The following is a 27,439-nucleotide window of genomic DNA, read 5'->3' on the forward strand; positions in this document are numbered from 1 at the left end:
AGGTCAAAGGCCTCTACTATACTACCTTGGGAATATTAAATAATACATTTTATGTATGTATATATCGCTCGTTATAAGTACATCCCTTATCAAGCCCACTAAAGTCCATTTGGCAAAAACGTTTACTTTAACTTTATTTATTCATTTTATTCATTTATTTATTTTCCACCGTGCACGCAATCAAATTTCACTAATTTACAAGCATATTTCCATTTTTTTCAATGGCAAATCAGTGTGTGTGTGGTGTCCTGGGCCCGGGCATGCCATCGAGTCCCGGGAGCTTTCTAGTTGGCCAATTAAATTCAAATACATAATTGATAAGCGGCTAATTTAACGGCACGGCGCACAGAGCAACAATAATAGCGGCAACAACAACAACAATATAAGCAATGAGCGGAGTAATGACAGGAATAACAATATGCACGAAGGCTCGAATTAATGACAAGTAACAGGATAACGATTTCAGCACGAAACTCAAACAGAAGGACGAACACGAATTGGAGTCTCAAGCGGAATTCGTAGGAAACCGTCAGTAGTTTATTTGATTTGTATTTTGTTGACAGGACACAGGCCAGTGTGTATGTCCTGCTATGTCCTATAAAATGTAAATATATTCTACACCAATGCACGCCACTTTGTTTGGCAAAAAGTTGCAGTTTCCGGTCCGAAATCAGTTTGTGTGTGTGTGTTTAGGCCGTATAAATAAGTTATATGGTTTAGCCAAATTTATTTGATTACGCAATTTATAATTGGAGCTTATCCTTTAGGGGGGGAGCGGAAGAGGAAGATAGGATCACGTGCCACGGGACCAGGACTTCCATGTCGCACAATTTCGGCATTTGATTTGTGTTTGCCATGCGGAATTCCGCACCGGAAGTGCAGGCTGGTCATTAATGATGCTCCCCCATGCATTTTGATACGCTTTCAGTTGTTTAGTTCTAGTTTATGAAGGATTTTCATTACCACTGGCGACATCTGGCTGATATTTTGCTAAACTACAGAGGGAAATGGAAAACTTTTGGTTGGGAAACTTGAAATAACCCTAAAAGCAGCATGGCAGCCCTTTTCCTGACAGCTTTTCCTAAGCTAAGCTTTATGCTTTCTTGCAGACACTCACTCCTGTGTTGTCCTTGCTGGCATCCGGCTTTGTCATTGACAAATTTCCGCCCCAGTACGCATGCACTGAAACACTATGAACAGGTTCTGGACGAGCTTTCAGCGTAACGTGCGGTCAGATGTCAGATGTTTACCTTTGTAAGGAGAAAGCGAAGAGAGAGTACAAGGGATAAAGAGAGAAAATGTGGGAAAACATTAGGGTTGGTTTTGGAATTTATTGAGATTTTGGAGCAAATTAGGTTATAATCTAAAAATATAATAAAAATACAAAAACAAATATATTTAAAATAAAAGTAGAAAAACGAACCTTATAAAAATATATTTAAATATTATTTGGGGAAAAAGAAAATCATGGCAATGAATATTTGTTTAATTTTCCGAAAATTATGATATATATTCTTCATAACTTTATTATGCATATCAAGATTGTTTTTAAAACAAAGAAATTTAACTAGCAAAACTTTGGATACTAGGCACCTTAGAGTAGAGCTCTCTCAACTGTAGCTTTATTATTTGATCTTGATGTTTTAAATCCTCCGTAAATTCCAGCTGATTTTCAAAACGTAAGTGATAAGCCAAGTTCAGCTAGCCCAATGCCTTTCCCCTTTCGAGGTCTCCAAAACATGTCCAAAAGCTCGTGGAAAACAGTACCCGTCGGCCACCCGCTGGCCACCAAATCAAAATCGATGCCCCAACCGATTCGCTCTCGTTCGTTGGGACTTCTGGCTAGTCTCCCGACTGGCCAGAAGCTTTTTCCTCGCTGCTCCTGGAGCGTGTGGGCCAAAACGCGAATGAACATCGACCGTGGAAGTTGACTGCTGAAGTACAAAGCGCTAGGCTGAAGGTGAATGGGCAAAGAAAAATTCTAAAGCTGCATAGAGAGTGTGAAAAACCATGGAAAATCTCTGAAAAAAAGCACAAATAATCAAAGAAATTGTTATAAATAATTGGTTAAATGCTAGAAAATCCAGTGGCAGTGTTTTGCTATTTGTTATATAAATGAAAACGCCATCTAAAGCACCGAAAAGTGTTGTGCGCGTGTGTATGTGTGCGTGATACTCTGTGTCTGTGTGTGTAGCACGCGCTTACAAAAAAGGAGAACATTTTTTGTGTATCAGAATTTTGTCGTGGAAAAAATGGCAGCAATGCAAGAAAATTTTAATTAAAAATTCCCAAGTGCAAGACAAGTAATAAAAAATAATAATAAAACGAATTGAAGAAAAATGGGCAATCATTGAAAGTGAAAACGCATGTGAGCCACTTGCTGGGATATTGATTTTTCCAAATGATTTCTGTGCTCGCGTCTAGCCAGGCAAAAAGCCCCAGAATAATTTATATACAAAAGTCTACTTTGTGCTTTAAAAATCTTTAATACTTTTAAATTAAACTAATAAACAAATTAAAGTCATTAAAAAAAGGGGTTTCCTCATCTAAATTCAAGTGTCTGAGTGCGAGAGAAAAGCTTGGAAGGAGGCTAAAAGGACAAGAAAAAAAAAAGAACGAACGAAATGGCCCTAAGAAAATCTCTATCCTGAATTTGCTTTCTTTGTGGGAAAAGCGAATTTGCCAACCCCCGCCTCTTTCTCTCTCCGCCCACACACAGGCACACAAACACACATATACGCACACACCCGCACACATAACCTTTTGAGCAAAGGAGACACACACAAATTCGCTCTATCAATATTTACGCATACCATTGTATTTTGATATTACGTATACGCTCCGTTTCTCTTGCCCGCTCTCTCACTCTCCATCTTTCTCTCTTTCTTGTTCCCTCTCTTCGCTCGCGTCTCTCCTGACATTTTGTGAAAAAAACATGAAATATATTTAAATAAACTAAAATTTAATAAATAATTTAACACCGAAAAAGTATACGAAATTCATGTGAGACTAGCAGGCAGCGGCCTCACTAGCCACAGGCGAAAAACCCAAAAAAAAAAAAAAAGGAGAAAAGCAGCAGGAGCTGGAGCACACCGCACCCACACATACAACGCCAGGACCCGCATCATCATCCTTCCTGCCCCCCAGCTCTGCTTGGCTGGAGTCTCGCTTCGTTAAACGCTGCTCAAAACCCATCATCTAACTAATAAAGCGGGCGATAAACAAGCACATTAAATACCAAAGGCAGCGAGCCCGAACTATTACGGATATAGTCCGATTGGAAATATTGGCAAAATTGTCTGATTAGGAGGTGAGTTTTAATCGGTTAATAGCAAAATATATAGCATACTTTTTGGGGCAATTATTGGGGTTTGTCCTTAAAGCTTAATTTTAAATGTAGGAAATATTGTATTAAAATAATATTATTTTAATATAAACAAGAGTTTACTATAATTTTACACAGAAGAACTTATAAATTATCTTGATTTTAGAATAATTTTAATGTATAAGCTGTATAAGACCCTTTAAAATATTTAATTACATAAATATTTAATGATACTTTGCCCAGTTCGATGACTATACATATATTTAGGTAATGAAATGTCTTAGAACTGTTAAGATAAATTTCTTATTAGTTCAAGGTATTTATTTTTATTAATTTTAATATAGAAAACATTTCCAAAAGGCTTAGAAACTTGAAATAAATTTATTAGAACTAAATCAAAAAATTGTAAGTATTAGAAAGGGTTTACAAAAATTTAAACTTACATTAAAAAAGTAATTAGAAAGTGTTTTAAAATAAATTCCAAATCAAACATTAATTTAAACAACCTTTCTACTACATATAAACCGGTTTCCATGACTAACTCTCTCCTAAAAGGTCAAGACATATTTTATGTTAATTAAGTTTATTAGAGCCGCCAGACTGCCAGAATCCTGCCCTTAGCCGCATATATCACTTATTCATTGGGCGGCCTCTTATCTACGTCTAATAAGAGCTAAACTTGATTAAGTCTCTCTCTCTTTTTGGGTAATTAGCTTGAGACAGCCAGAGATTGTGATGGAAGTCCTGCGGCCGGCCATTAAGGGCATTGCAATAAAAATCCAGCTGAGAAGCCAGCGGAGAAACCGCACATAATTGCCAATAATCAAGTTGGCCCCCACGCGCACACAGACAGAGCCTTTTGACCCTTTACGCCCGTAAAGGATATTTTTGGGAACAGGAGGAGTGAATGTAGGGCTTTTGTGAATTTTACGAATATGAATGGAAACCATAGGTTTTTGATTTTGAAAAACACACTACAAACTTTTGGTTCAATGAAAGCGAAAAGCATAATGATGTGGAAAATTGGTTTTTCTCCTCAGGCATTCTTATTCAGTCCTCAGGCCTCAAGTCCTTGTTCGCCGTCGTCCATCTAGCTGGGTTTCTTCATTTTCCTTTTTCCCTTGCCATTTTTCCAAGTTTTTATTTTGTTGCCTTCTCTGGGTTATGTGCGCAGTAAAGCCAGAGAGAGAGAGAGAGGGAGAGGAAAGCGAGTGTAGATTTTCCACTCTTTGAATTTTCCTCTCACTCTCTGAGCGTCTCTCCGACTCGTCAAAAAGCTCAACCGCTTAATGCTCGGGAAACGGAACCGCAAGGATTCGGGGTTTGGGGTTCCCCTTGCGATTTTCGATTCGGCCGCATTACGTGCGTGGGTTCCACAGATGTTGCCATAGATTCGAAACGAATCCTTTTTCCAGCAGCTACCGTTGTTTTTGTTTTGTTTATCCAGCGCGGTAATGGATAATGGCCGCCTGTCTATCCACTCTTATCCAGCGTTAATTTGCTCTGACAGCTTGATTGTCAGCCGGTTTGATGGTCTCCCCCTCACTGAATATTTGATGAAACGAAATTATCTTATCATTTGGCGAATTTACCCCTAATCTACAGCCAATTGTTGATTTTTTCACCCCTCTCTCTTTCAGTGTGTCACTGCAATGCACCACAATGCCCACTCAACCGCCTCACTATCAGATTTCAGATTTCTACAACACCATTCCACACCCACAATCAGTCTATTTATAGAGTCTCAGACAAAGGTCATAGCATTGAAATTATTATTAGGAAAATGGTTTCAAAATGAACTTTAAATAATTGAATAGGGTACAAGACGTGAGTGCTGATTTTGGGTAGAAGCAAACCCTTATTAGGACTTAAATGAAATAAGACTGTGGTAATTGCATTCTTAATTTTTCATGACCTACGAAAGGCTGGTGAATAGTTAAGGAAAATTATTATATCATGAACTTTGTTCTCTGTATATTTATATATCAAATAATCACTTTAACATAATAATGTTAGCTTAAAAAAAGATATTCCATTTAAAGACAATTTTCTTAAATTAAAATATTACTTTTCTCCCTTAAAAACACCTATAAATATTACATTTTTAAAGTTCTTCAACAGTAAACCCACCAAGTGTTCTTAAATCACTTTCCTTTTAAATAAAATTAGCCTCACTTCCGGCCCTTTTTGCAAACCCCAATCATCCACTCTCATTTCCAAATTATATTGCCAACTGTAATGCCCTTAATAAAATACATTCCGCCCTATACTTATTACACTTTTGACAATTACTGAAAATGTTTTCCCATCAATTGGGCCCTTCAACAATGGACTCACTGACCATTTGAGCCTTTTTTACAGGCCCTCGAAACGAGTACTTGCAAAAATACAAACAAATATGTGTGTGGCTGGCAAGCAGCTGTTGAGGCCATAAAGGGAAATTCGCCTTTTGGTACAAACTGCGTCGTAGTTTGTTATTTCGCTGCCACTTTTTCGGCCCCAGACAAGTGGGCACCGCAAAAATCGCCCATCCGCCCGGTTGACCCGTGCGAAAAGAGTAGCACAAAAACTGGCAGAATGACAAAATTGTTTTGCCACCGCGGCGACATACAATATATTTTTTCGTGTGACCTTCTTTTCCTTTGTGGCTTTTCCTGGTTGCACATCTTGTTCTGTGCCCATAATTCAGAGGAAGATTTTTGCTGCATTAATAAAATATGGGGAGCAAAGTGCTTTGGCTTTGGCTTCGGCTTCGGCTTAAGTTCAAGTGTCCTGCCCTCTTCCTGTTCGTGATTGCCATTTTCCGGGAGAAAGGTGTTTCTGATTGTTGCGTGTACATTTATTATTGATGAGTTTTCCTTTGGGTCCGGAAAGTTCCGCTAAGTGTTTGTCCGTTTTGTTGTATTTTTTGTGTTTGTCTTTTTTTTTCTGCCACTGAGCTGCAACTCAATTTATCTGGAAAGACTCGTGGCACTAGCTAGAAAGCTTGCCGTTTTTTATTGCTTTTCCTCGCATTTTCCTCTTTCCTTCCATGAAGTCATTTCCAGGCAGCCTCTCCATAACAGAACTTGTCCTAGATGCATTTAAATTTATTGATTTGGTGGCCATTTATTTTAGGAAAGGCTTAAAGGCGTAGTCCTAAAAGTCTTAGTCAGCCTATCACGTAATTAAGGAAATATCTGTAGTTTATTTCTGTACTTAAAAATAAATCAAATTAAAATCATTGAAAGAAAACTATTTGTTACAATACTATTAGCTTTATTTAGTTGAAGGAATACCCATCTTGGATTTTATTTAGCAAAAAATTCTTTTTGAAACATTTTTAGATATTTCCTAATATTCTCAATGGGAATATGAACTTATTATCCTACTTAAAAATAGATTCAACTCCTTTCCATAATATTTAAACCCCAAAATACCTATGTTTTATTACAAATAATACCCGAAAAAAATCTAAAAATAACACGAAAATAAATTCAACAAATTTCTGTGGAACACAAAAACTCTCCGAAACCCAAAGACCTTCAAGAATTTAGTTGCCTTCAAGGCGTGGTCACACGTTTGCGTGATAATTCCTTAAATTAAATAAAAAAAATTACGTTCGCCTCGAGGTTAAACGACCCTTACAACATAATTTCGCATACTTTCCATGCAAATTGTGTATTTGGATCGGCCCGCAAAAAGGGAAGTCCTTGTTAGACAAACACAGAGTTTGCATTTAAATTTTCTACGCGCCTGGCACCCACAACATTTGAATTTTAAGCATATTTATGGAAACGAATAAACAAAGCAGCTGCCTGCGGGCTTTTCATTTAAGCGGCTCCCCGAGTTTTCCACCAGCTTTCCCCTGCCTTGGGGTATAGATGTCCTTTGACGTCATTTGCCAAGTAAACACAGCGGCAATTTGAAGTCACTTTAGCCCTATATATTGAGCTCCTATACCAAGTTTTGTTGGGTTTTTTTGTTGCTTTTCGCCAAGCTTGTTGCTGGCGCTTTACGGGGTTTTCTTTTATTTTCCTCACTGGGTGAATAAGTGGTTGGGTGGCCATTATAATTTATCTTTAGCTGTGGAAGCTTTATGAAAAACGCGACCGGCTTAATGGAATTCTGCGAGCAAGAGGTGAAAATGCGAGATGTAAAAGCGAACTTTATTAAGTCTTCGAAAGGGATAATCGGCTTATTTAAAGTAGGATTTCCTGATGTGAAAATTAATTAGTTAAAAGGGCATATGAGTGGGCGGAAAAGATGGATTATAAGTAAATAAAGTGTTGGATTTATGAAAGAGAATAGTTGTTTTTTAATAATTAATATTTTAATTTATAGATATATTTGTAAGAAGTGGTGAATTTCGGGGCATATTTTTATATTTAAAATATACTTTTACATTTAATAAATGCAATCAAAATACAAGATTTTTCTTGTATTTATAAAGCTTACCTGTGAAAATGTAATGTATACGATTTTCTACTTTCAAAGACTCTCATTAATCTTGAATGCTAGAATTCAATTGAAAGAAGAAACTGAACTTATTTGAAATATGTTCAGAGTCAAAAACATTTTAATTTATTTAATAAAGACCCTGAAAAATTCCATTAGCCGACACATGTCATTCAACTTTTGATGGGTCAAACGAAATACAATTTCCAGCGGAGATCAGGGACTCCAGAAGCCCCGAGCTGTGACAGCTTCTTGCCAATCAACGAGATATGAATATACTTATATAGGGCAGGGAAAGCCCCCTAAATCCCGGGAGACCGTCTCCGCGACAATGGCGTTTCAGGGTCACTAGATGTCAGACAACAAAAAAAAAAAAAAAAACATAAAACAGGATCTGGGGGACCCAACTCAAGCAGATGATTCCCCTCGTCCATAATTAATGCGGCTCAAATTGTTAAAGCAAATGAAATGCCGCTCAGAACAGAGGGGAAAATATGGAAAACATAAAAAAGAAAACTGAAAAGCGACTTCAGAGCTGGAGCAGTGTTAATATTAATGAATTCAATTAAAGAAGAAAGAGGACAAAATGAGAAGAAACAGGACAAAGTCGGGCCGGGGGATCCCTGCCATTCAAAGCCTTCTGTGTGGGTGCCATTGTGGATACGCCATACTGTACTATATTACAGATATATATATAGGGTAAGGTGGGGTAAAGCCGACAGTGTGGGTAAACCCGACCTCCCTCTGTTTTCGAAAATCGGAAGCACTACGCAAACTAATATTAGTGTTGTCGTGTAGAGCATCGAAAACAATGAAAATGGTGGTATGACACCATTTTATTAGTCAACATTGAGATGGTCAAACGACAACAAGTTTGTTTTCACAATTTTGACTTTCATTTTTGTGCATAATTAACTGCAGGATATTTCTTTTTGTCAAAGTTATCGCATGAAAAGGTAAGTGGATTTAGATTCTTTGAATAAAGTCCTACAAAGTGCATATAAGTTTGGTTCATTTTTTTTCATAATTTCTTTTTTAATTTCGTTTTTATGAAAAATTACGTCGTGGGGCAAATCCGACCTCTAAATAGTAAGGTAAATCCTGCCGCAAAAAATCCAAAAAAAACAACAATCACACCAAAACCATCAACATCGCAGCCAACCAGACGTTCAACTCGAACCAAAAAACGCCAGCAAGCTATTTGAGCAGCGAATCAGATGATACTGATTAATTCTTTTGCTATTTTCATTTTTTTAATTCTATTATCTTTATTACCATTATATAACATAACTTTGATTGATATATCATTGCAAAAGCTATATTTAGGTTATATCTGTTAAATCAAGCAAAAACATAGGCGGTCGGGTTTACCCCATCATTTTTGAACATAGCAAAAATGAACTTTTTCGTAAAACGCTTGTATCTCAAAACTTTTCAAAGGTATGAATAAAATGCTATGCATAGAAAGTTGCGCAAAGGTCTAACCTTTAATTTGGTATATATAAAGACTTGATCCGATGTAAAATAAGCATTTTATAGCCAAAACCATTTACTAGGTCGGCTTTACCCCACCTTACCCTATATATATATATATCTGGTGGGTGAGAGTGCGTGCCCTTGGCTGGCTAAGGATAAGCACTTTTACTCGCTGCGTACTCACACACACATAAGCATTTCCTCCCGTTTTAGTTGGCGCCGTCAGCGCATTTCTAGTGTTTCAAGGATGCGAGTGTAGGAAAAGTTGCTAACGACTTTTGTGGGATTTCTTTGTGGCGACTCTGTTGTTTTTTACTATTTTTAAACAGCCAACAGCCTGGACATTAACCGCACATACGTAGTGAAAATGTTTTCTCAAGTTGAAGGAGAAAAATATATAGGAGGAACATTTAACTAAAGTGGAGCGATGTACTTAACTATGGTATTTTATATTTTCTTTATTAACATTTGGCTTAAAAACGTAAAGATTTAGTTAACATTTTCCAGCACAGACTATGAAATAGAAATATTTTCAATTTAAAACCATCAATAATTATAAGATAAATAATATAAAATATTCTCTCAAAAAAATACTTATAAAAATCCACAGGTTTTTCAAGAAGTTTCTTGTATTATAATAGATTTTCAAAGTATTATATTCTCTAAGGATTCGTTTTTATAAAAAGTTGTATAATATATTTTTAATAATATTTAAAACCTCTTACATTTCCAGAAACAAACACAAACAAAATGCCGCCAAATGCGAAATCGGAAGCGGACGCCAAGCCGGAAGCGGAACCAGCGCCAGCGTCCGCTTCAGAGCCGGCAGCTGGACTGGAATCCGTGGACCAGAAGCTGGAAGCAGAAACACATCATTCCAAGTTCCGTGAGGTGGACAGGCAGGAACAGCTGGAGCAGGCCGAAAAGGCGGCGGAAGCGGCCAGTCAAAGAATCGCACAGGTGGAATCAACAACAAGGAGTTCAACCACAGAGGCTCAGGGTAAGTAACAAACTAAAAAATATATAAATTAATATAAATAAAAATATAGAAACAAAAATATTATTTAAAATGTTAAAATTTTGACTATATATTTAATTAATCTAATTTTTTTTTTTAAGAATCCACAACCACCTCATTGCCGGTGATCAAGAAGATCGAACATGCCGGCGAAGTTGTCACCGAGGCCATTGCCGAACGCACCGGCCTGCCCACATGGGGCGTGGTGGCCATCATTATCCTCGTGTTCCTCGTCGTCTTTGGTATCATCTTCTTCTGTGTCCGGAGATTCCTGAAGAAGCGAAGAACCAAAGATGGTAAGGGTAAGAAGGGTGTCGACATGAAGTCGGTACAGTTGTTGGGATCGGCGTACAAAGAGAAAGTAAGTGTCTGACGCGCCATCAAATCTTAGTAGTTATTGGGTTCTGGTATGTCATAGGTTCAGCCTGATATGGAGGAACTCACCGAGAATGCCGAGGAGGGTGACGAGGAGGACAAGCAGAGCGAACAGAAGCTGGGCCGTCTCAACTTCAAGGTGGGTTCTCCCTTTCTCCAGTTCCCCTCCGGGGTCTCGCATCCCCCGCTCTTCGCTCTTCGCTTCCCAGAAATCCCCGAAATACGATACTAACCAAATAGTTAAACGTGTGCACAGTTGATGTTGTTGACATGGGAAAACACTTACCACACACAAGAGCGGACAATAAATACTCAACATTTGCCAAAACGAGTCTTTGTAACTTCCTCTTCAAGGTTTTCAATCACACTGAAACAAAATGACATTAAAACTCGAAATTTGGTTTCCACTTGGTAACATTTTTGGCACTTAAGAAGTTTGTTAACGATTTTTCACAGTTTTCTAAGGGAATTTTTGATGTTAGAGCTACTATGATGTAAACCAGAGGTTAGGTTGATGGAAGTTTGAACTAAAGTACCTTTTAAATAACTATAATTTTGTATGCTTAATAACATTTTGGTATCTAAAAATTACTTACTTAATTTCTATTAGTTTTTTATAGATTTTTTTATTGTTTTTAAATCATTTTTTTGATAATATTACCTTAAGTTAGCAATATGTTAGGTCAAAGCCTTATTTTAAATAGTTAGATTTCTATTCACTTGGTGGCATTTGCTCTTAAATAATTCTTTACCAAATTTTTTATACATTTTCCATAATATTTCAATGTTTATAAATCACTAAACACTTAACCAGAGATTATGTTAATGGAAAGTTAAAGCATCACTCCTTTTAAGTATCTAGAATTTTGTACTTTTGGTAATATCATGCGCTCAAGAAATATTCTTACTACATTTTTAATACTTTTTCAATAGAAATTTGTTATTTAACATCACTATTCAAGTAACCAGAGGTTAAGTTAAACGAAAGGTTGAGTTGAAACACAGTTAAAATATTTATAATGTTGTACACTTGAATAAAATAGGATCTCAAGTAATTTTCTTACTAAATTTAAATTTGTTGAGTGCCTTAAATGTTATTTCGCTTAATTTTCCCTCGTGCGAAACAGACCTAAATCAGACCTGGCCACCGCATTAATACTTAAATATAATATATATTTAACCAATTGACTAACGTATATTTTTCGATCTGTCTCCTCTTTGGCCAAAAACCGAAATCCCCTGCTGGCGCCGCCTTTTGAATCTCTCTCTTTCAGCTGGAATACGATTTCAACTCCAACAGTTTGGCCGTGACGGTGATTCAGGCTGAGGAACTGCCAGCTCTGGATATGGGCGGTACTTCAGATCCCTATGTCAAGGTATACTTGCTGCCCGACAAGAAGAAGAAGTTCGAGACCAAAGTGCACAGAAAGACCCTGAGTCCTGTCTTCAACGAAACGTTCACCTTTAAGGTGGGAATCCATATTTTAATCCTATTTTAATACTTCATAAAATAATATTATATATATTATTGAATATCCCAGAGTTTACCCTATGCCGATGCCATGAACAAGACGCTCGTGTTTGCCATCTTTGACTTTGATCGCTTCTCGAAGCACGACCAGATCGGCGAGGTGAAGGTGCCGCTGTGCACCATCGACCTGGCGCAGACCATCGAGGAGTGGCGCGACCTGGTCAGCGTTGAAGGGGAGGGCGGACAGGTATGTGAAGCTGGGCCAGGGTCCAGTTGGGGGACCACATCTATATATCCGTAACTCTCTCTGTCTATGTATACCACTCTGTGTGCCTCTAAGTGTGTATTTTTTTTATGTTTTTCTTATATAAATCCAACTCAAGAACAATCCATTGAGATTTCTTTATCTCTCTATATATATTTCTCTGTATGATTTATTGCGTTCGTTATTTGTACTCTGAGTTTTTGAGCCAAAAACTAAGCCAACACTGAAATCGTGTGACATTTGTTGACTTCTGTGACTCCTCTCTCTCTCTCTCGATTGTGTTTTGTGTGTATTTTGCATTCGAACCTAAGTCACGACCAAATTATATAAATATAAATATGAGAATACAACAGAAAGCAATCAAAAGCATTTGTGACACCCACTTGATATTTGTTTTAAAGTCAACGATCCCCTAGCCCCACCGACCCCTAACAAAACCCACCCCCCTCTATAGAAACATTTTTGGGGGCGGTGAAAAAATAAAAAACAAAGACAATTACAAAGAAAACAGAAACAATATCAACAGAAAAACAATGAAAACTTCGCGGAACAGACAAGCAAAAGTTTTTCGAATCTCTTGTGAAACTTTTACACACCCAGTTCAAAATGCAAATATAAATAAATAACAGAAATTATCTTACCATTTAAATAATCAATACTCAACAAGCAAAAACCAACAGCAAACAATGAGGGGGAAAATCAAATGTGGGAAAGCGCCTTGCCTTGATTTTCCCCTCCACTCTCTCTCTCTCTCTCTATATTAATCTCTCTCCGACAGTTTTATGATTTTCCTTGTACCTTTTTTCAAACCGAAAACACATCCAATACAACTAATACAACTACAAAAAAAATAAAACTCTAAATTTCTCTTTCTCCAATTCCCCCCTCAAAAAAAAAAATTGATTTCGAAACATATAAACTCTTGTTTTCTTGAACTTTTGTAGAAGGTAAATACAAAAACATCATTTAAACTTACGTAATTAAAAAAAAAAAAACAAAAAGAGAACTCTAACACCTTTGCATACACGATTTGAGTTTATGATTTCCCCTCTATATAACATGCTCTGTCTCTGTGAACTGTCGCTCTTGTACACAAAAAATAACAAAAATATAAAAAATGCATCGAACCACACTTGACTGATTGGCTTAACTAACCTACCTTCAAATCTTTCCATATTTTCCTATGATAATCAATCAATTTTGTTCATGAGCGATTGTTCTCTGATTTTTTCTCTGTCTCTAATTCTCTCTCTCTCTCTATATATATATATATTATATATATGCATAAATATATACCCCGATATATTGTTATGTCTGCATTCTTTCTCGCATCATTAATATTGTAGTTGAATTTTTGTATTAATATTAACGATTTTATGTCCACGTAACAACGAAACAAAAAGAAAAAGCATTTTATGACAAATGTTTTCACATTTCCATATGCAAATGATTACACTGCAATATTAATTTGTTGAGAAAACGTGTGGCCTAAGAACAAAGCCCAAAAAAGAAAATCAATCAGCATGGTTGAGTGCCTTCTCCACCGCCAAAACCCATCTTCTTCTCTTAGCCTTTCCTCCAATTTCCTGAAAATAATTTCCCAACTTTGGGCCAACCTCCTCGAGCATTCGTTCACCATGCTGATGCAATTATTTAGTTGCTGAATTTAATACCCTTTCCCACTCTAAAAAAAAAAAAAACTCTAATTACACAATTTTAGTTTGCACTTTGATTGGAACAATTAAACATCGAAAATACTGAAAACTTTTGCATAAATTTCTTAAAGTAGTAATCAACTTTTGCACCCCAAGTTATTTGCATAAAGTGTCAAACTTTTACCCATACACACACACACACTCCCTCTCTCTCTCTCTTTTCCTTTACACACACAGACAGACTCGGAAAACGCACAAAAAAAAGAATCTTTGAAATATAACAAATAACAAATTATCTAACTAACTAAATTAAAATGTTGTAAAATATTTGCATTAATTAAATTGAATTGGTCGAAAATGATGAAAGGAATGCTCTGAAAAAGATCCAACACAGATACACAAAAACACACACAAACACACAATGCACAAAGGCCGTTTACAAACACAAATAAATACAATTTAACAAGCACAAACACACCACACACACACAAGTACACAATTTCAGAAATGGAAAAAGCTTTAAGTTTTCGCCTGTGAATGCCGGTCATGAAAATGAAATATTTTTCGGCAAAGCCGAATATATTATACAATTGCAGGATTTAAGATAAATATTTGATTAGATTTTATATATTATAATTAGGGTTTTCATATTTTAGTTAGTGTTTTGTATATAAAATAAAACATTGCAATCCTTTGTATACGTTTTAAAATATTTTTACATATTTTGTACAATAAAATAGTGCCTTATAATATTCTACGAAATATTATAGATAAGGTTTTCCATTTAAAAAAAATGATTAGAGCCATTTTAATGGGATCTCAAATAATAAAAGATGCATTTGAATTGAATAAATATTAAAAAAATACAATGTATATTTTTAGAGCCATTTTAAAAAGATTTTAGATCCATTTAAATTTATAAAATATTAAGATTAAGTATTTTCCGAGCTAATAATTTATATATTCCTTATAAAAAAAAAACAAAGAACATCTCGCAATCCCAAATCAAATCCAGCAACTGTCTAATAATTTACAAAAATACAATTTCCATGCATTTTTCATGCAAGGAAAATCAGCTTCAGTATCAAAAAAATCCAAATACTGTAACCTTTTCTTATATGAACTACAACAACTTACTTAAAATTAGTTTAGAAACACTGCAATATACCTTTTCAACAAATTTTTACTCTACTGCATGCATTTCCTTTTGCTTACGACTTTATACTAATATATAAAACCACACTAAGTATTAGTAACTAACACCAGAACACATCACACGTACATCGAACACGGACATACGACCATTAATTGGTTACAAAACTATACCCAAAAAAAAACTTTTTTCTAAAAACCAAATTTTACAACTATTATTACTTATCAAAATTCTACTGGAAATGGAATTCAAAAGTTTTTAATACGCTCTTAATTTTTCTCTTTAATTATTTTTGAACGTATCGCTAAAAAATCAAAAAAAAAATCCAAACCAAACCAAAATCTGTAAAACACAAAATTCGAAAACTCGAAATTTCCAAACTGTACTCGAAATTTATTGACTCATGCCATGGGGAAATCTCAATCCGAAATGTGAATCATGCGATAAACATGTAAGTATATACGATCGAAGCCGAAAAGATTCATAATTATCGTTATTTGCTTTGGTTGTTGTCGTCATAAATGTGTTCCCAGTTCTGTTCGTTGTGTTTGAGTTAAAATTCTGTTCGATCAGCAAAATGTAAATGTATCAAGAGCCAAGCCATTGGACAAGTCTAGAACAAAATCGAAATGAAAATTAATATGAAAATAAAAATGGAAATAAATATGAAAATGAATATGAAATATGAAAACGCTTCTTAAGTCTTACGTTTTTGTGTTTAGCTCTCTGTCGCTGTCTCGCCCGATATGTGTGTACTGTAATTATGTTTTCATTTGCATAACCTAATTGTGTACTGTAATGTGTAAGCAGAGCTTCGATGACAGTCAAATACAAAAAACAAATGCTCAATAATCCTGTTTTTTAAATATTATGATTACATGTTTCTTTTCGTTTCCGTTTCCGTTGACTTTAAACGTTTCCGTTTCCTTTTCCGTTACGATTGTGATTTGAAACATTTTGGTTACCATGAGACATTCACCAAACATTTAACAAAGAATATTTTGAAAGGCCCAGAAATGCATATCAAAACGCAAAGAAAAAATATCTTGAATATGAATCGAATTCAATAAATCAAAATATTACAAAAAAACCTATAAAGTTGCGGTAAGTGACTCCGATATAAGACTCTATAAATTCTCTATAACGCTCGCTCGCTCTCTGTCTGTCTCGCTCGCTCGCTCTCTGTCTCTGTCTTGAAACTTTTTTTAACTAATCCAAATAACACACAACCACATTTTCTATAGCTAACAAATTATAGTTCAACCAATACGATTTTTTGATTTCCCGGGTTAGTTTGACCCTTGCAGAAGTGCTCGAGGAATTGGCATCGAATTGGTTTGTGTTATAAATAATAATAATGAAAATTTAAAGAAAGAAACAAAAACAACAAGCGGTTCGAACCAGCCTAGGGTTGCTATATACATATATTAAGTCATAGAAATACTAATAACCTAGATAGTGTTTTCATTTGTAAAATATATACGATCTTTAATAATATCCTTTCATGTACATAAGAAATCAATATATCTCTCTATTTTCTCTGTATAAGTAACATTTTATTCATTTTGATATCGGGTCCAACTAGAGCTCCAAAATTTAGACTCTTTACTGTACATAAAAATCGGTTCAACTCTGCTTGACTTCAACTTCTTAACTCTCTGTCTATGCCTTCTCCTATTCTCATATCAATATAGTTTCTAAGAACAATTTTGACAAACCAAAATATTTTTGCATTTTGTGCAGTCGGTTTTGAGCTGGGTGTTATTTAAAAAAAAAAATCGAAAACAAGACAAACTCAATACTAATCCAAAGATGTAAGTGCTATGGTTATAAAGTGATAACAAAAAATTAATAACTAAAAAGAAAGAAAAAACACGAGTCCCTTATATACAAAGATATACACTTGAACAATATCAAAGAGTTTAATTTCTGTTCAATACTTTGCCTTAGTTTCTTTTCTTTTCTTTTCGATATACTCTTCTCTCAGATATACATATATTTAGGTATATACTATATATATATTTACACTTACCAAAATCGAAGCTCTAAGACGTGCAGTAAATGTTTTATTGTATTTTTTTGTGGCGTTTTCGTTTTGTCGATATAAGAAAAAGAACTAAAGTTGATGTAACTTACTATAATACTGTACTGTTTACCCCACCCCGAACTTAAAACCCCTTCAACTTGAACTTGTAAGAAGTGTTTTTAATTTTTTAATTTTTGTAATTCGTCTTAACGTTGACCTTATATTCTTGATTATTATGTGTACTTGTTAACGAGCAACTATATAAAAAGAGTAGCATAACTGGTTGTTATCGAAATGATCAGATCTAAGAAAAATTTGATCTTAATAACCTTTAAGATTTTTTCAACTGCCTGTTTGTTTACTGGTAATTTTAACAGCCAGATTTGGCTTATACAGTAAACTTTTCGATACTATTAATTTCTTTTAACACGGTTTCCCAGTCAAACCAATAAGAACTCTTCAAAATCATTGGAAAAGAGTTACCTAACTTATTTAACTGTCCTTTAAATTTAACCAGTGGTTAAAAATTCCCCTTTTCTTAGGCTAAAATCATTTGAAAAGAGTTAACGAATTGTATTATTTGTCTGTTAAATTTGGTTAAATGTCGGTTAGTCTCTCCATTACACAACTAGGAATTCTTCAAAGTCTTATCAAAAAAGTTATCTTACCTTTTTTAACTGTCAGTTAAACTTAACCAGTGATTAAAAAGGTGAAAAGGCATTATTTTCCTTATTTAAATGATGAAGAACTCTTCAAAATCACTTGATAATTTCCCTCTAACTTTAACCAGTGGTTAAAAGTTTTAAACCTAAACTCGAATACGTACTCCCCTGCACTGTGGCGTTGTGCTGACCCCAATTGATATAGAAAACTATATATTTATTAAACCAAATATATTTAAATGGATATGTATGTAAATGTATCAATAGACTCTGTGTGACATGTTGTTTGATGCAAACCTTTAAAAGCTTGATCAATTTATACTAACCCGAGCGTAAACCCTTCTCCTTCGGATTTTGTCAATACAGGAAAAGCTGGGAGATATCTGCTTCTCACTGCGATATGTGCCGACTGCCGGAAAGCTAACCGTTGTCATCCTGGAGGCCAAGAACCTGAAGAAGATGGACGTGGGCGGATTGTCTGGTAATGTGGCGTTATACCAAGGCGCCGGCTGGAACGATCGGGGCATTGATTTAGGCCCCCTTTGGTCCTGTCGGCGAGTTTTATTGCTTTCTGTTTGTGTGTGTAAATTAGCTACCATAAGTGTGTGAAGTACGTTGTTTGTTTTATTTTACTTTTTACGCCATTATTTTTTTCCTTATTTCAATAACAACTTATTGAGGCCAAGCAAACGCCAAGGCAACGTTTGCTAGGAAGCAAAAATAGAGGATAAAGAGCAAAGAAATGCAACTTTTATTCCAACTACTTTTTTGTCAACTACTTTTCAACTATCAATTAGCGCCAAACTTATCAACTTGCATTACTTACCGTATTTAACCTGACTCGCGTACGCTACAATTTCCAATTAATTCATTTACTCTCTAATCAAATCAGAAATCAAATCAAATCAGTGGATATATTTATCGTCCGGCAACGTTTCCATCCCGAAATATTCGCACAGTTTTTTTTTTATATAAATACTATATATACTATTGTATGCCTGGCCAAGCCAATAGAAAACCAAATTGAACGCCAAGCTCCATGCGGGACATAGAGCTCATCGACTGACCGAATTATCGCTTGCTTTAGCTTCACTTTTGCATGTAATCTGTACAATTTATTTATTAACTTAACACACTCGACATCATTTCGGGACCCTCGTGTTGAGATCCCACAAACGAAAATAATTGTTACAAAACGTTGCCGCTGAATATATCCAAAAAACCCAATTTAAAGTTCTTCTAGGCTTTTACAAACAACAGAACATTTTCCAGTATGTTTTTTAATGCTCTGAAAATATTCGGATTGAAACTTTCCAAGTAATGTGACGACAGATAATATGTTATTTATCTATGTACATTTTAATTTTAACACAATTTGTTGTGTGTGTATATGCCTTGAGTTTTAAAAGTTGCTGTGTTCCAAAACGTATCTCTGTATCCGGTAATCGAATTTTAACTTGCAATAATTTTTATGTTAAAGATATCAAGCCAAAGCAGAGTGCAAAAAGGATATGGAAATCTCCAGTAGTTATTTGAGAAATTCCCATCTAAATATCTAGAGGTTTCTGTAGCCCGACTGCAGTATATTTTAATATTAAACTTGGATATTAGCTTATACTCTTATCCTTTGGCCTGCTTTCTTGCGTATATTCATTTGTTTTTGGGTTTGCAAAGTAAAAATTGATCTATTTTTATATACAATAATCAATGTTTTTTGGTGTCAATTAATTATTATATATGTGTAACGCCAAAACAAAACAAAAAAACAAAAAAGAAATAATAAGATGTGTTCATCAGATTGTTGGTAAAATTTTACTTTGTTATAAAAACGAAAAATGTTTTCTTTTTTCTTTCTTTCAATTCTTTCCTATATTATAGATCCATATGTGAAAATTGCAATCATGCAAAATGGCAAACGTTTGAAAAAGAAGAAGACAAGTATCAAAAAATGCACCCTCAACCCTTACTATAATGAGTCGTTCTCATTTGAAGTACCATTTGAACAAATACAAGTATGCGAGAATGTATTATACTATCCTATAAAAAAACCACAACTACTACTACTACTACTACTTACTACCTCTACAAACTACTACCTACTTACCTACTTACCTACTTACTACTGTTACTACTGTTACTGTCCTCTTCTGAACTATCTGCCAAACTACAAAACCTACAAACTAAACCGAGTTTTGAGTACCCAACCTCCCCTCTCTAAACACACACTAGCCTACTTACGTGCAATCGTTGTTGTTAATTATACTACATATATACCGTATATATATATATATATCCATATATTGAATACTTGTATTCCAAACCAAGAGACAACAACACCCAACTCTGAACCAAAACAACCGAACACTCTTAGAGACCAATCTTCGTAATACCCATAAAGATATCTTAAATTTCCCCACCCCAAAAAAAAAACTAACTTAATCAATCTTTGTGTTCTATAAAATCTTTAAACCAAAAACGTATTCAATGTTTAATGTTGTAATTTACAATTTTATTCAAAATTCGTACCAGCTTTTTATTTTGGACAATTCCTTATTTACTGTTTGTAAATATTCAATACAAAGAGCCCTGATAAATTAGCAAATGTTCGATTTGAATAATTATGATTTCCATGCTTTTAATTGTGTGTAGTCTTTGAGAAATGAATTATTGAACCTGATTTGAGCTTCAGTTCTTAACCAGCCTCGATGTGTGCTTAGCCCAGCTGATTTGGTTTATGTTTTTAGTTCGATAAGTTCGATGTGTAAGCTCAAAGATAATCTGGCCAAGAGAAGAGCAATGAACAGCAGGCATGCCTAGTTAGGCTTAGGATATTCAACAGAGTCTCAGAGCTGAATCAATCACACACCGTCCTAGACGCCTTTGAATGGAGAGCAAGCAGTAGTGTGCCGCTTCGCTCGCAAACGAGCAAACAGCATCAAAGCAGGGATGCCCAGTTCGTTGATCCTTCTGGTTTCTCACAACACGACACGACTTTATTTTTTGTATTTTTTTAGTTCCTGAACTATCCGTGGGCATCCCTTTAGCAAAGCACGAGCCTTATACACAATATGTAGCCCACACTCCAGTGAAGTACAGTGAATACTACTCTATATATATACAAGAAATTCGAATACCAACTTAAACTACTCTTTCCATAATACAAACTATCGCAAACTCCTATACTAGCGGCGTCAATAATGCACCACGCAACCACCAAATCGCAGTGGGTACATTATTTTGACACTGTCTTCTGATTTGAATATCGAATACCAATCGCACCACAACAGCTACAGTACAAAATACAGTAATACACAGAATAAATACCCCACCACAGAGAAGTATAGCGTATCACCATGAATATACCGAATTCATTAATAACAATTCCAACATAAGTCCAAATACCAATCTGGAAACTGGGAGAACTCTGTTACGGTTACGTTACGTGTGCTAGTCCAAGCCATATACCCCTGTCTCATATAAGTAGGCCCCGCCCATGCCATGACCAATTAACAAAGAACGACGAATGGGATTGAATATTATACATTTTCGTTTACACGTATTTAATGAACATTTTTCTTTTTGCCACAGCTTAAGTGAACTGCTATCGAATATCAAGAAAAGTAATTTGTTCATTAGTCCCCGAGGTTAAAAAAAAAATAAAAAAAAGAGACGTGATATATAAATAAATATATATCCAACCATATTCATTTGCTTCTCACCTTGCGCTACTCGAAAGCTTTTAGGAATTTCTTCGGTTTATTTTTCAACATTTTTTATTTTAAGCTACTCATAACCTAGCTTTAGACATTTGCATGTTCTGCTTGTCAACTCACAAAACAAAAACAAAAAGAAAAAAAAAAACAAAAATTATATATAAACAAATAAAATACTCCACAGCAAGCATAACCCTTTTTGAAGGAGCTTTTTGTAATGCTTGAACGCCTTTAGATGTTTACCCAAAAAACCTATAAACTTTAACCCCCAAGAGCTTGTGCTAAACTAAGTGTCAGCCCAATGGATAATTTCCAGCCAACGATCTAAACGATTGAAACGGCAGTAGCTTGCACTTAAAATCTTAACTATACAGCACTCAGAAAAGCCCTTATAAAAAAACCTCCACGTAGAGACTGAAACCTCTGTCTATAGCCTGCTTCCAATAAAAAAAACAGCATTCGTAGTGCCTGTTAGCCAAACAACAGTTCCCACTTCTAACCCAAAAAAAAACAACTCAAAACCCATAACAGAACACGTATATCGAAATACCGAAAAGTTCTTCTACTCAAAAGCGCAGTTCCCCTCCCCTTCAACAAAAAAAAAATATATATATTAAAAAAAGAAAAAGACCGACGATAGTGGCTGATCCTAGAATATCCCATACTAATGCCCGTACTCTTCCTTGAACACCTTTTTCCCCCCGAAAACGCTCGCGCACAGAAAATCTGTCTCGTTGTGACCGTCGTGGACTACGATCGTATTGGCACCTCCGAACCCATCGGCCGCTGCATACTCGGCTGCATGGGCACCGGCACCGAGTTGCGTCACTGGTCCGACATGCTGGCCTCGCCCCGCCGGCCTATAGCCCAGTGGCACACCCTCAAGGATCCGGAGGAGACCGACGAGATCTTGAAGAACATGAAGTAAGGCGCTACCATGGATAACAAAAGCAGGTGAGAATATATATCATTTATGGTATCATATATGTAGTATTAGTATGTATATTTATTAAGATCAATAAGATGCGTAACGCGCTTACATTGGTGTTATCCATATGGAAGCTATATTTTTGCTAAAACAAAATTTCAAGAAAACCTGAAGCCAGTTCTATAGGCATCCTAAGATTTTGGAATTCAAAAAGTACTATGGCGTTACGCATCTTATTTTCTATATCAGTCATCCCAAGGAAATATATTCATAAATTCCTTTATGTGAGTAAGATCGGGAAGTACCAAAGAGGTTGGTATATTTAAAAATCTTTAAATTTCCCCTTAATTTCATCCTTCGCAGACTTACAGCACATCTATCAAACATATAAAAGTAACCAAAGAAAAACTTAAGCAAACCGTCAAAACATTGAAATCGATGCATCATCAACGTCAGCTACAACTGATCCTCCTCACCCGGAACGACAGCAACAATCAGCGATATATCGTAGTTAAAGCAAATTGTTCATCTATGCAGTTATCTCAACATAAACACATACTGGAAGACACAAATCAAAGCCGATTAAGTAATACCTTAGGTGTCTAAGTTATATATCTCATTGGTTGAACAACAGCAAAACGAAATGGAAAGAAACTATGATGATCATACCCAAAGTAATTCGAATGATTTTCCCTATAATCTCCACTCACATGAAATCATTTTTAAAATCTATGAAATCGTTGTTGTCATTGATTCAGAAATTTCCAAGCTAAATGAAAATTACGAGTATGTTAAATTATTACAGAAAACTCTATATATACTCAATGTATGAAACAAGGAAAACTATTTAAACGAGGGAGAGTGTATGATTTTTAAAAGTGTTAAGTTTATTTCAGTTTTAAAAAGTAGTCCAATAATGAGAGGAATCTTTCCGGTTTTTAATTTGTTTTTCAACTGTTGAAGGATTACTAGTGGATAATATTACTGACTAATGAAAATATAAAAGAGCAAAGAACGTAAAGGGCAACTTAAACTGTTATGTAAATTATTTATTATGTTAAAATTATTGAGAGCATTACGTACTTAACTGTGTAAGTAAAAATCTATGTGTGTTTGAAATGAAATGAACATGGCAGAGGACATATTCGCAGGAGGAAATGGAACCGAATCGTAAAATATATATATATATATATTATATATAAATATTATGTATAACCCTTGCATAGACTAATGTTATGTATACACAGAGCTGAGTTTTGACGACCTAACAAAATCAGACGTATAAGTAGAAAACCAAAAACCAAATAAAAACCGAAACCCAAAAGCAAATAATGAAAGTTAAACTTTGAAGCGTGATTTCAACGGAATATATCATCAGTTTAAACTTTACAAAGAAAAAAGTAATATCGAACATTTTGCACTACGGATCAGATTGGAATTTTAAACCTTAGTTAGATTTCGTTTGCAATTAGGAAAAAATAGAGCTCAGTGTTAGTTTCTTTATAGATTTCTTTGTCTAAAAAATACAAATAATAATTTTAAAATTATGCAGATATAGTTTATATTTCATTTAGTACAATTTAACTCAAGTATTAAGGTTTCTCCAACTATCCAACGAATTGTTTTTGCTTTCCCTTTCAAATTAAACACATTCTTTGATTTTGAGATCATATTAGGACCTAATGAAAATATACATACTAACTAAATGATTATGGCAAATGTTAAAACAGAAAAAGAAATATTAAGAACAATAATAGTTATTACTATTTATATTATATTCAAGTATATGACATCTAAACAATATACATTTATATATACTTAACAAATTTGTGCTCCTGCTGCACAAGCCTACTAAGAAATTGGGATTTTTAATATGGAAGACAAAGCGGCGGCGATAACAAGAACTTCTACCTACCTAAAAAAAACAAAAACAAATTAGCTAACTAAGCTAAACAAAAAACCAAAATTAAAAACAACTCTCGCGAAAGCATTCCAATAAAAAGACGCGACATTGAGGAGGTTTAAGTATGATGAGCCATGATTTTCTGATTTTTTCCATATTGAAAGTAAATGAAATTCAACTAATACATTAGATGTTTTTGTCCTGTAAATGGTATATTATAATGATAATGATAATGCGTAGTTAGGGATCTGTGTATCCCCTGTACACACACTTACACAGTTGTAGTTATGTTCACCGACGCAAGAGAAATGATAAAAAATGCATGAGAAAAAATACAAAAACACACAAAGAATGCAAAAAACTTACAAAATGAGAACAGAAAAAAAACAAAACAAAAAATATTTATGTAATATAATTCATCTAAATTTAACAAATCGATGTGACGTAAGCCCGATGAAAGGAAAAGGAGACCGGAAAAACCAAGCTATACAACTTATTACGAGTATTGTTCAATAACAAAAAAAATAAAGTACTTTGCTTTTCCAAATAATTACTGTAAATTATCTCAAACCCAAAAACAGCAACAAAACGAAAACAAAAGCAAAAATAAAATATAAAATAATAATAATGACACAAGCGTACACGATATGTATTAAACAAATGGTAAATTACAACAAACAAAAATCGAAACCTATCCACAACAACAGCAACAAAAGAGACAAGATGCCGACGAAGACAACAAACTATATATACTTGCATATTAAACAAATTATATGAAATTATATAAAATGATGTTGATTATTGATTTAAATTAAAACTGAGAAAGTGAATAAAACAAATTATATATACACCTATATATATATATATAAATATTAAACAAAACAAAAGCAAAACTTTCATTTGTGTTTTCCTTCAGTTGGTACATACTATATACATATTTATTTACACAGCGTTACTACACTGAGCAAAAAGCCCAAAAGATAACCAACCACAAAACCTTGTGCGACTGTGTAAGTGTTAGCCCAAAAAAATCGACATGTACATACACAAGCACAACCACCCCACACACACACAGACACCCACGAACTGACCAAAAAACGAAAAAAAAAATAAATAAATAAATAAAGTCAAAAACATGAATGTATTATAAAGTATACATGTTAGTTAATACAATATCTGTATATGTAATGATTTCCGTTTTATCAATATTATTTCATAACGTTCTCAAAGCAAGCAGAATGCAGCGCATAGCCCATCACGAAAGCACAAATCAATACTTAGAAAACGGATTAGGGGGAGATCGGAAGGTAAATAAATAAATAAGTAACTAAAATAGGAAACAAGTAAAACCCAGATAATGTAGCTGTCCATGTACTTTTATTTGCTAGATATGTACGTATGTAATTTACATTCGATAAATCAGGCATTATGCATTTAGCAACCACCAGACAAAGGAGCATAAAGACCTAACCAAGTATCGAACAAGATCAAAAGATCAGAATCAATCTTCCTATCATTCACCATAGAGTTACACACGAGAGCACACATAGCGGGCGCACCTGAGGGAACGAGCGATCGATCGATCGATCGATCGAGTAGCAAGTAATGAACAATGAGTAACGACAAATACAATATAGAGATATGCGTTATAGGTAAATACAACAAACCCAAGATATAGGACAATGTTTGATGTTGATATGAGTTAATCTGGCCACCTAGCGTGCGCATTATATGCATAGATACGAGCATACATACAATACATTCGGCAGAGGATAAACCTCCCGCGGGGGGCGATATCCTTTTATATACATATACCCAGCGATCGGGGGGAGAGGGCAGCAGACATTATACATAACCATCGACAGCACCGCATAGTATGAACAGGACATACGGTATATAAGTATTAACATAACCAAGCGATATACTTACACACGGGCATAAGGTCCACGTACTTCTCCATCCTTCGGTTCAGATTCAGATTCAGATTCAGATCCAGATCCCGACTCTATATACCTAACACATACACACACACTCATCCAGCACTTACACTCGCGGATATCATTTTATGACTCTTTCCGGAGTTTTGTTGTTTACGATAAACTGTTTATAGCTGTTTTTGAATTTTAAATCAATTATATTTACTATATGGCAAACAAAGAATAAAACACTAAAGCCAAGAAACCAAAGCAAGTGAAACCATATATGATAGTAATATATGTTTTAAATGCTATTACCAAAAAAAACGAATCTTAAATTGAGGCTTCGCGGGCAAACTTTGCTGGCGAATGAATATTATTGAATAAACTGCATATATATATATATATATATATATATACATACTATAATGCAACTGTATTGCAAGACAAGCATAACATTTTATTTCCAAGGCAAAAAGAATTTAACACACAGCCACACACTCCCACACACACACACTGAACTCTGACACCTGTGCGGTTCGGCGGTAAGTGCAGGTGAATCCTGCGTCCCAAAGATGCCGCTGCAACCGCATCGAAAACAATAATTAAAAACTATATACCCACAAAACATCTCCACAGCCTAGTAACAATGTAAAACACAAGCGATGTGAACGACACAGAGAATATACACAGATACACAAGAACTAACATATGTGAAATGAAACGAGGAATGTTTATAAACAATAAACAAATGTTTGAAAACTATTATCAATGGCTTTTCTCTCAATCACGGCTGATAAGAAATTTTTTATTAATAGATTTGCGGGGCTGAGAAATGCCTCAAAGAGAGGCTTTCATAAGATTACTTTAGGTATATTTGTTGATAAAGCTTTATTATACCCTTACAGGGTATATCATTTCAGTCAGAAGTTTGCAACATAAAATCATTAAAATTGTATCCTAAAAAACTGTATTTATTAATTTAGGGAAGTTTTTACTAATTCGGTTTTTCTTAACTATTCAAAAATATTTGTATGAGAGCAGTCTAGGACATTTTAGAATCATCTTTATGTAATATTGATCAGCATTAAAAGCGGATTTAGATATTTTTTCAAG

General features: G+C 34.8%; 1 protein-coding gene across 8 annotated transcripts; it reads left to right on the forward strand.

Annotated features, from left to right (window-relative positions):
* The first annotated feature begins 1,889 nt into the window (after positions 1–1,889).
* On the forward strand, positions 1,890–27,088 carry Syt1 (Synaptotagmin 1). 8 transcript variants are annotated; one of them, XM_017183129.3, is made up of 11 exons: positions 1,890–1,960; positions 2,990–3,310; positions 9,972–10,238; positions 10,358–10,617; positions 10,675–10,770; positions 11,906–12,100; positions 12,173–12,349; positions 18,230–18,344; positions 19,742–19,875; positions 22,298–22,530; positions 22,868–27,088. In XM_017183129.3, the coding sequence occupies exons 3-10, from the start codon at positions 9,989–9,991 to the stop codon at positions 22,502–22,504; spliced, it is 1,434 nt and encodes a 477-aa protein (XP_017038618.1). In that variant the 5' UTR covers positions 1,890–1,960; positions 2,990–3,310; positions 9,972–9,988; the 3' UTR covers positions 22,505–22,530; positions 22,868–27,088. The 8 variants fall into 8 exon arrangements, with proteins under 8 accessions (XP_017038618.1, XP_017038619.1, XP_017038620.1 ...); XM_017183130.3 differs by having other exon boundaries at positions 18,236–18,344; XM_017183131.3 differs by having other exon boundaries at positions 10,681–10,770.
* Positions 27,089–27,439: the final 351 nt, after the last annotated feature.

This window comes from Drosophila kikkawai, chromosome 2L (genome assembly GCF_030179895.1).
Source record: "Drosophila kikkawai strain 14028-0561.14 chromosome 2L, DkikHiC1v2, whole genome shotgun sequence".
In the NCBI taxonomy this organism is placed as follows: domain Eukaryota; kingdom Metazoa; phylum Arthropoda; class Insecta; order Diptera; family Drosophilidae; genus Drosophila; species Drosophila kikkawai.

What these genes read in the sequence shown, in the direction of transcription:
- Syt1 (XM_070288389.1), top strand. Translation starts at nt 9,989, where the DNA reads ATGCCGCCAAATGCGAAATCGGAAGCGGACGCCAAGCCGGAAGCGGAA. An exon ending in TTCAACCACAGAGGCTCAGG is followed by an intron (nt 10,239 to 10,357) that starts GTAAGTAACAAA and finishes TTTTTTTTTAAG; the next exon opens with AATCCACAACCACCTCATTG. An exon ending in GATCGGCGTACAAAGAGAAA is followed by an intron (nt 10,618 to 10,674) that starts GTAAGTGTCTGA and finishes GGTATGTCATAG; the next exon opens with GTTCAGCCTGATATGGAGGA.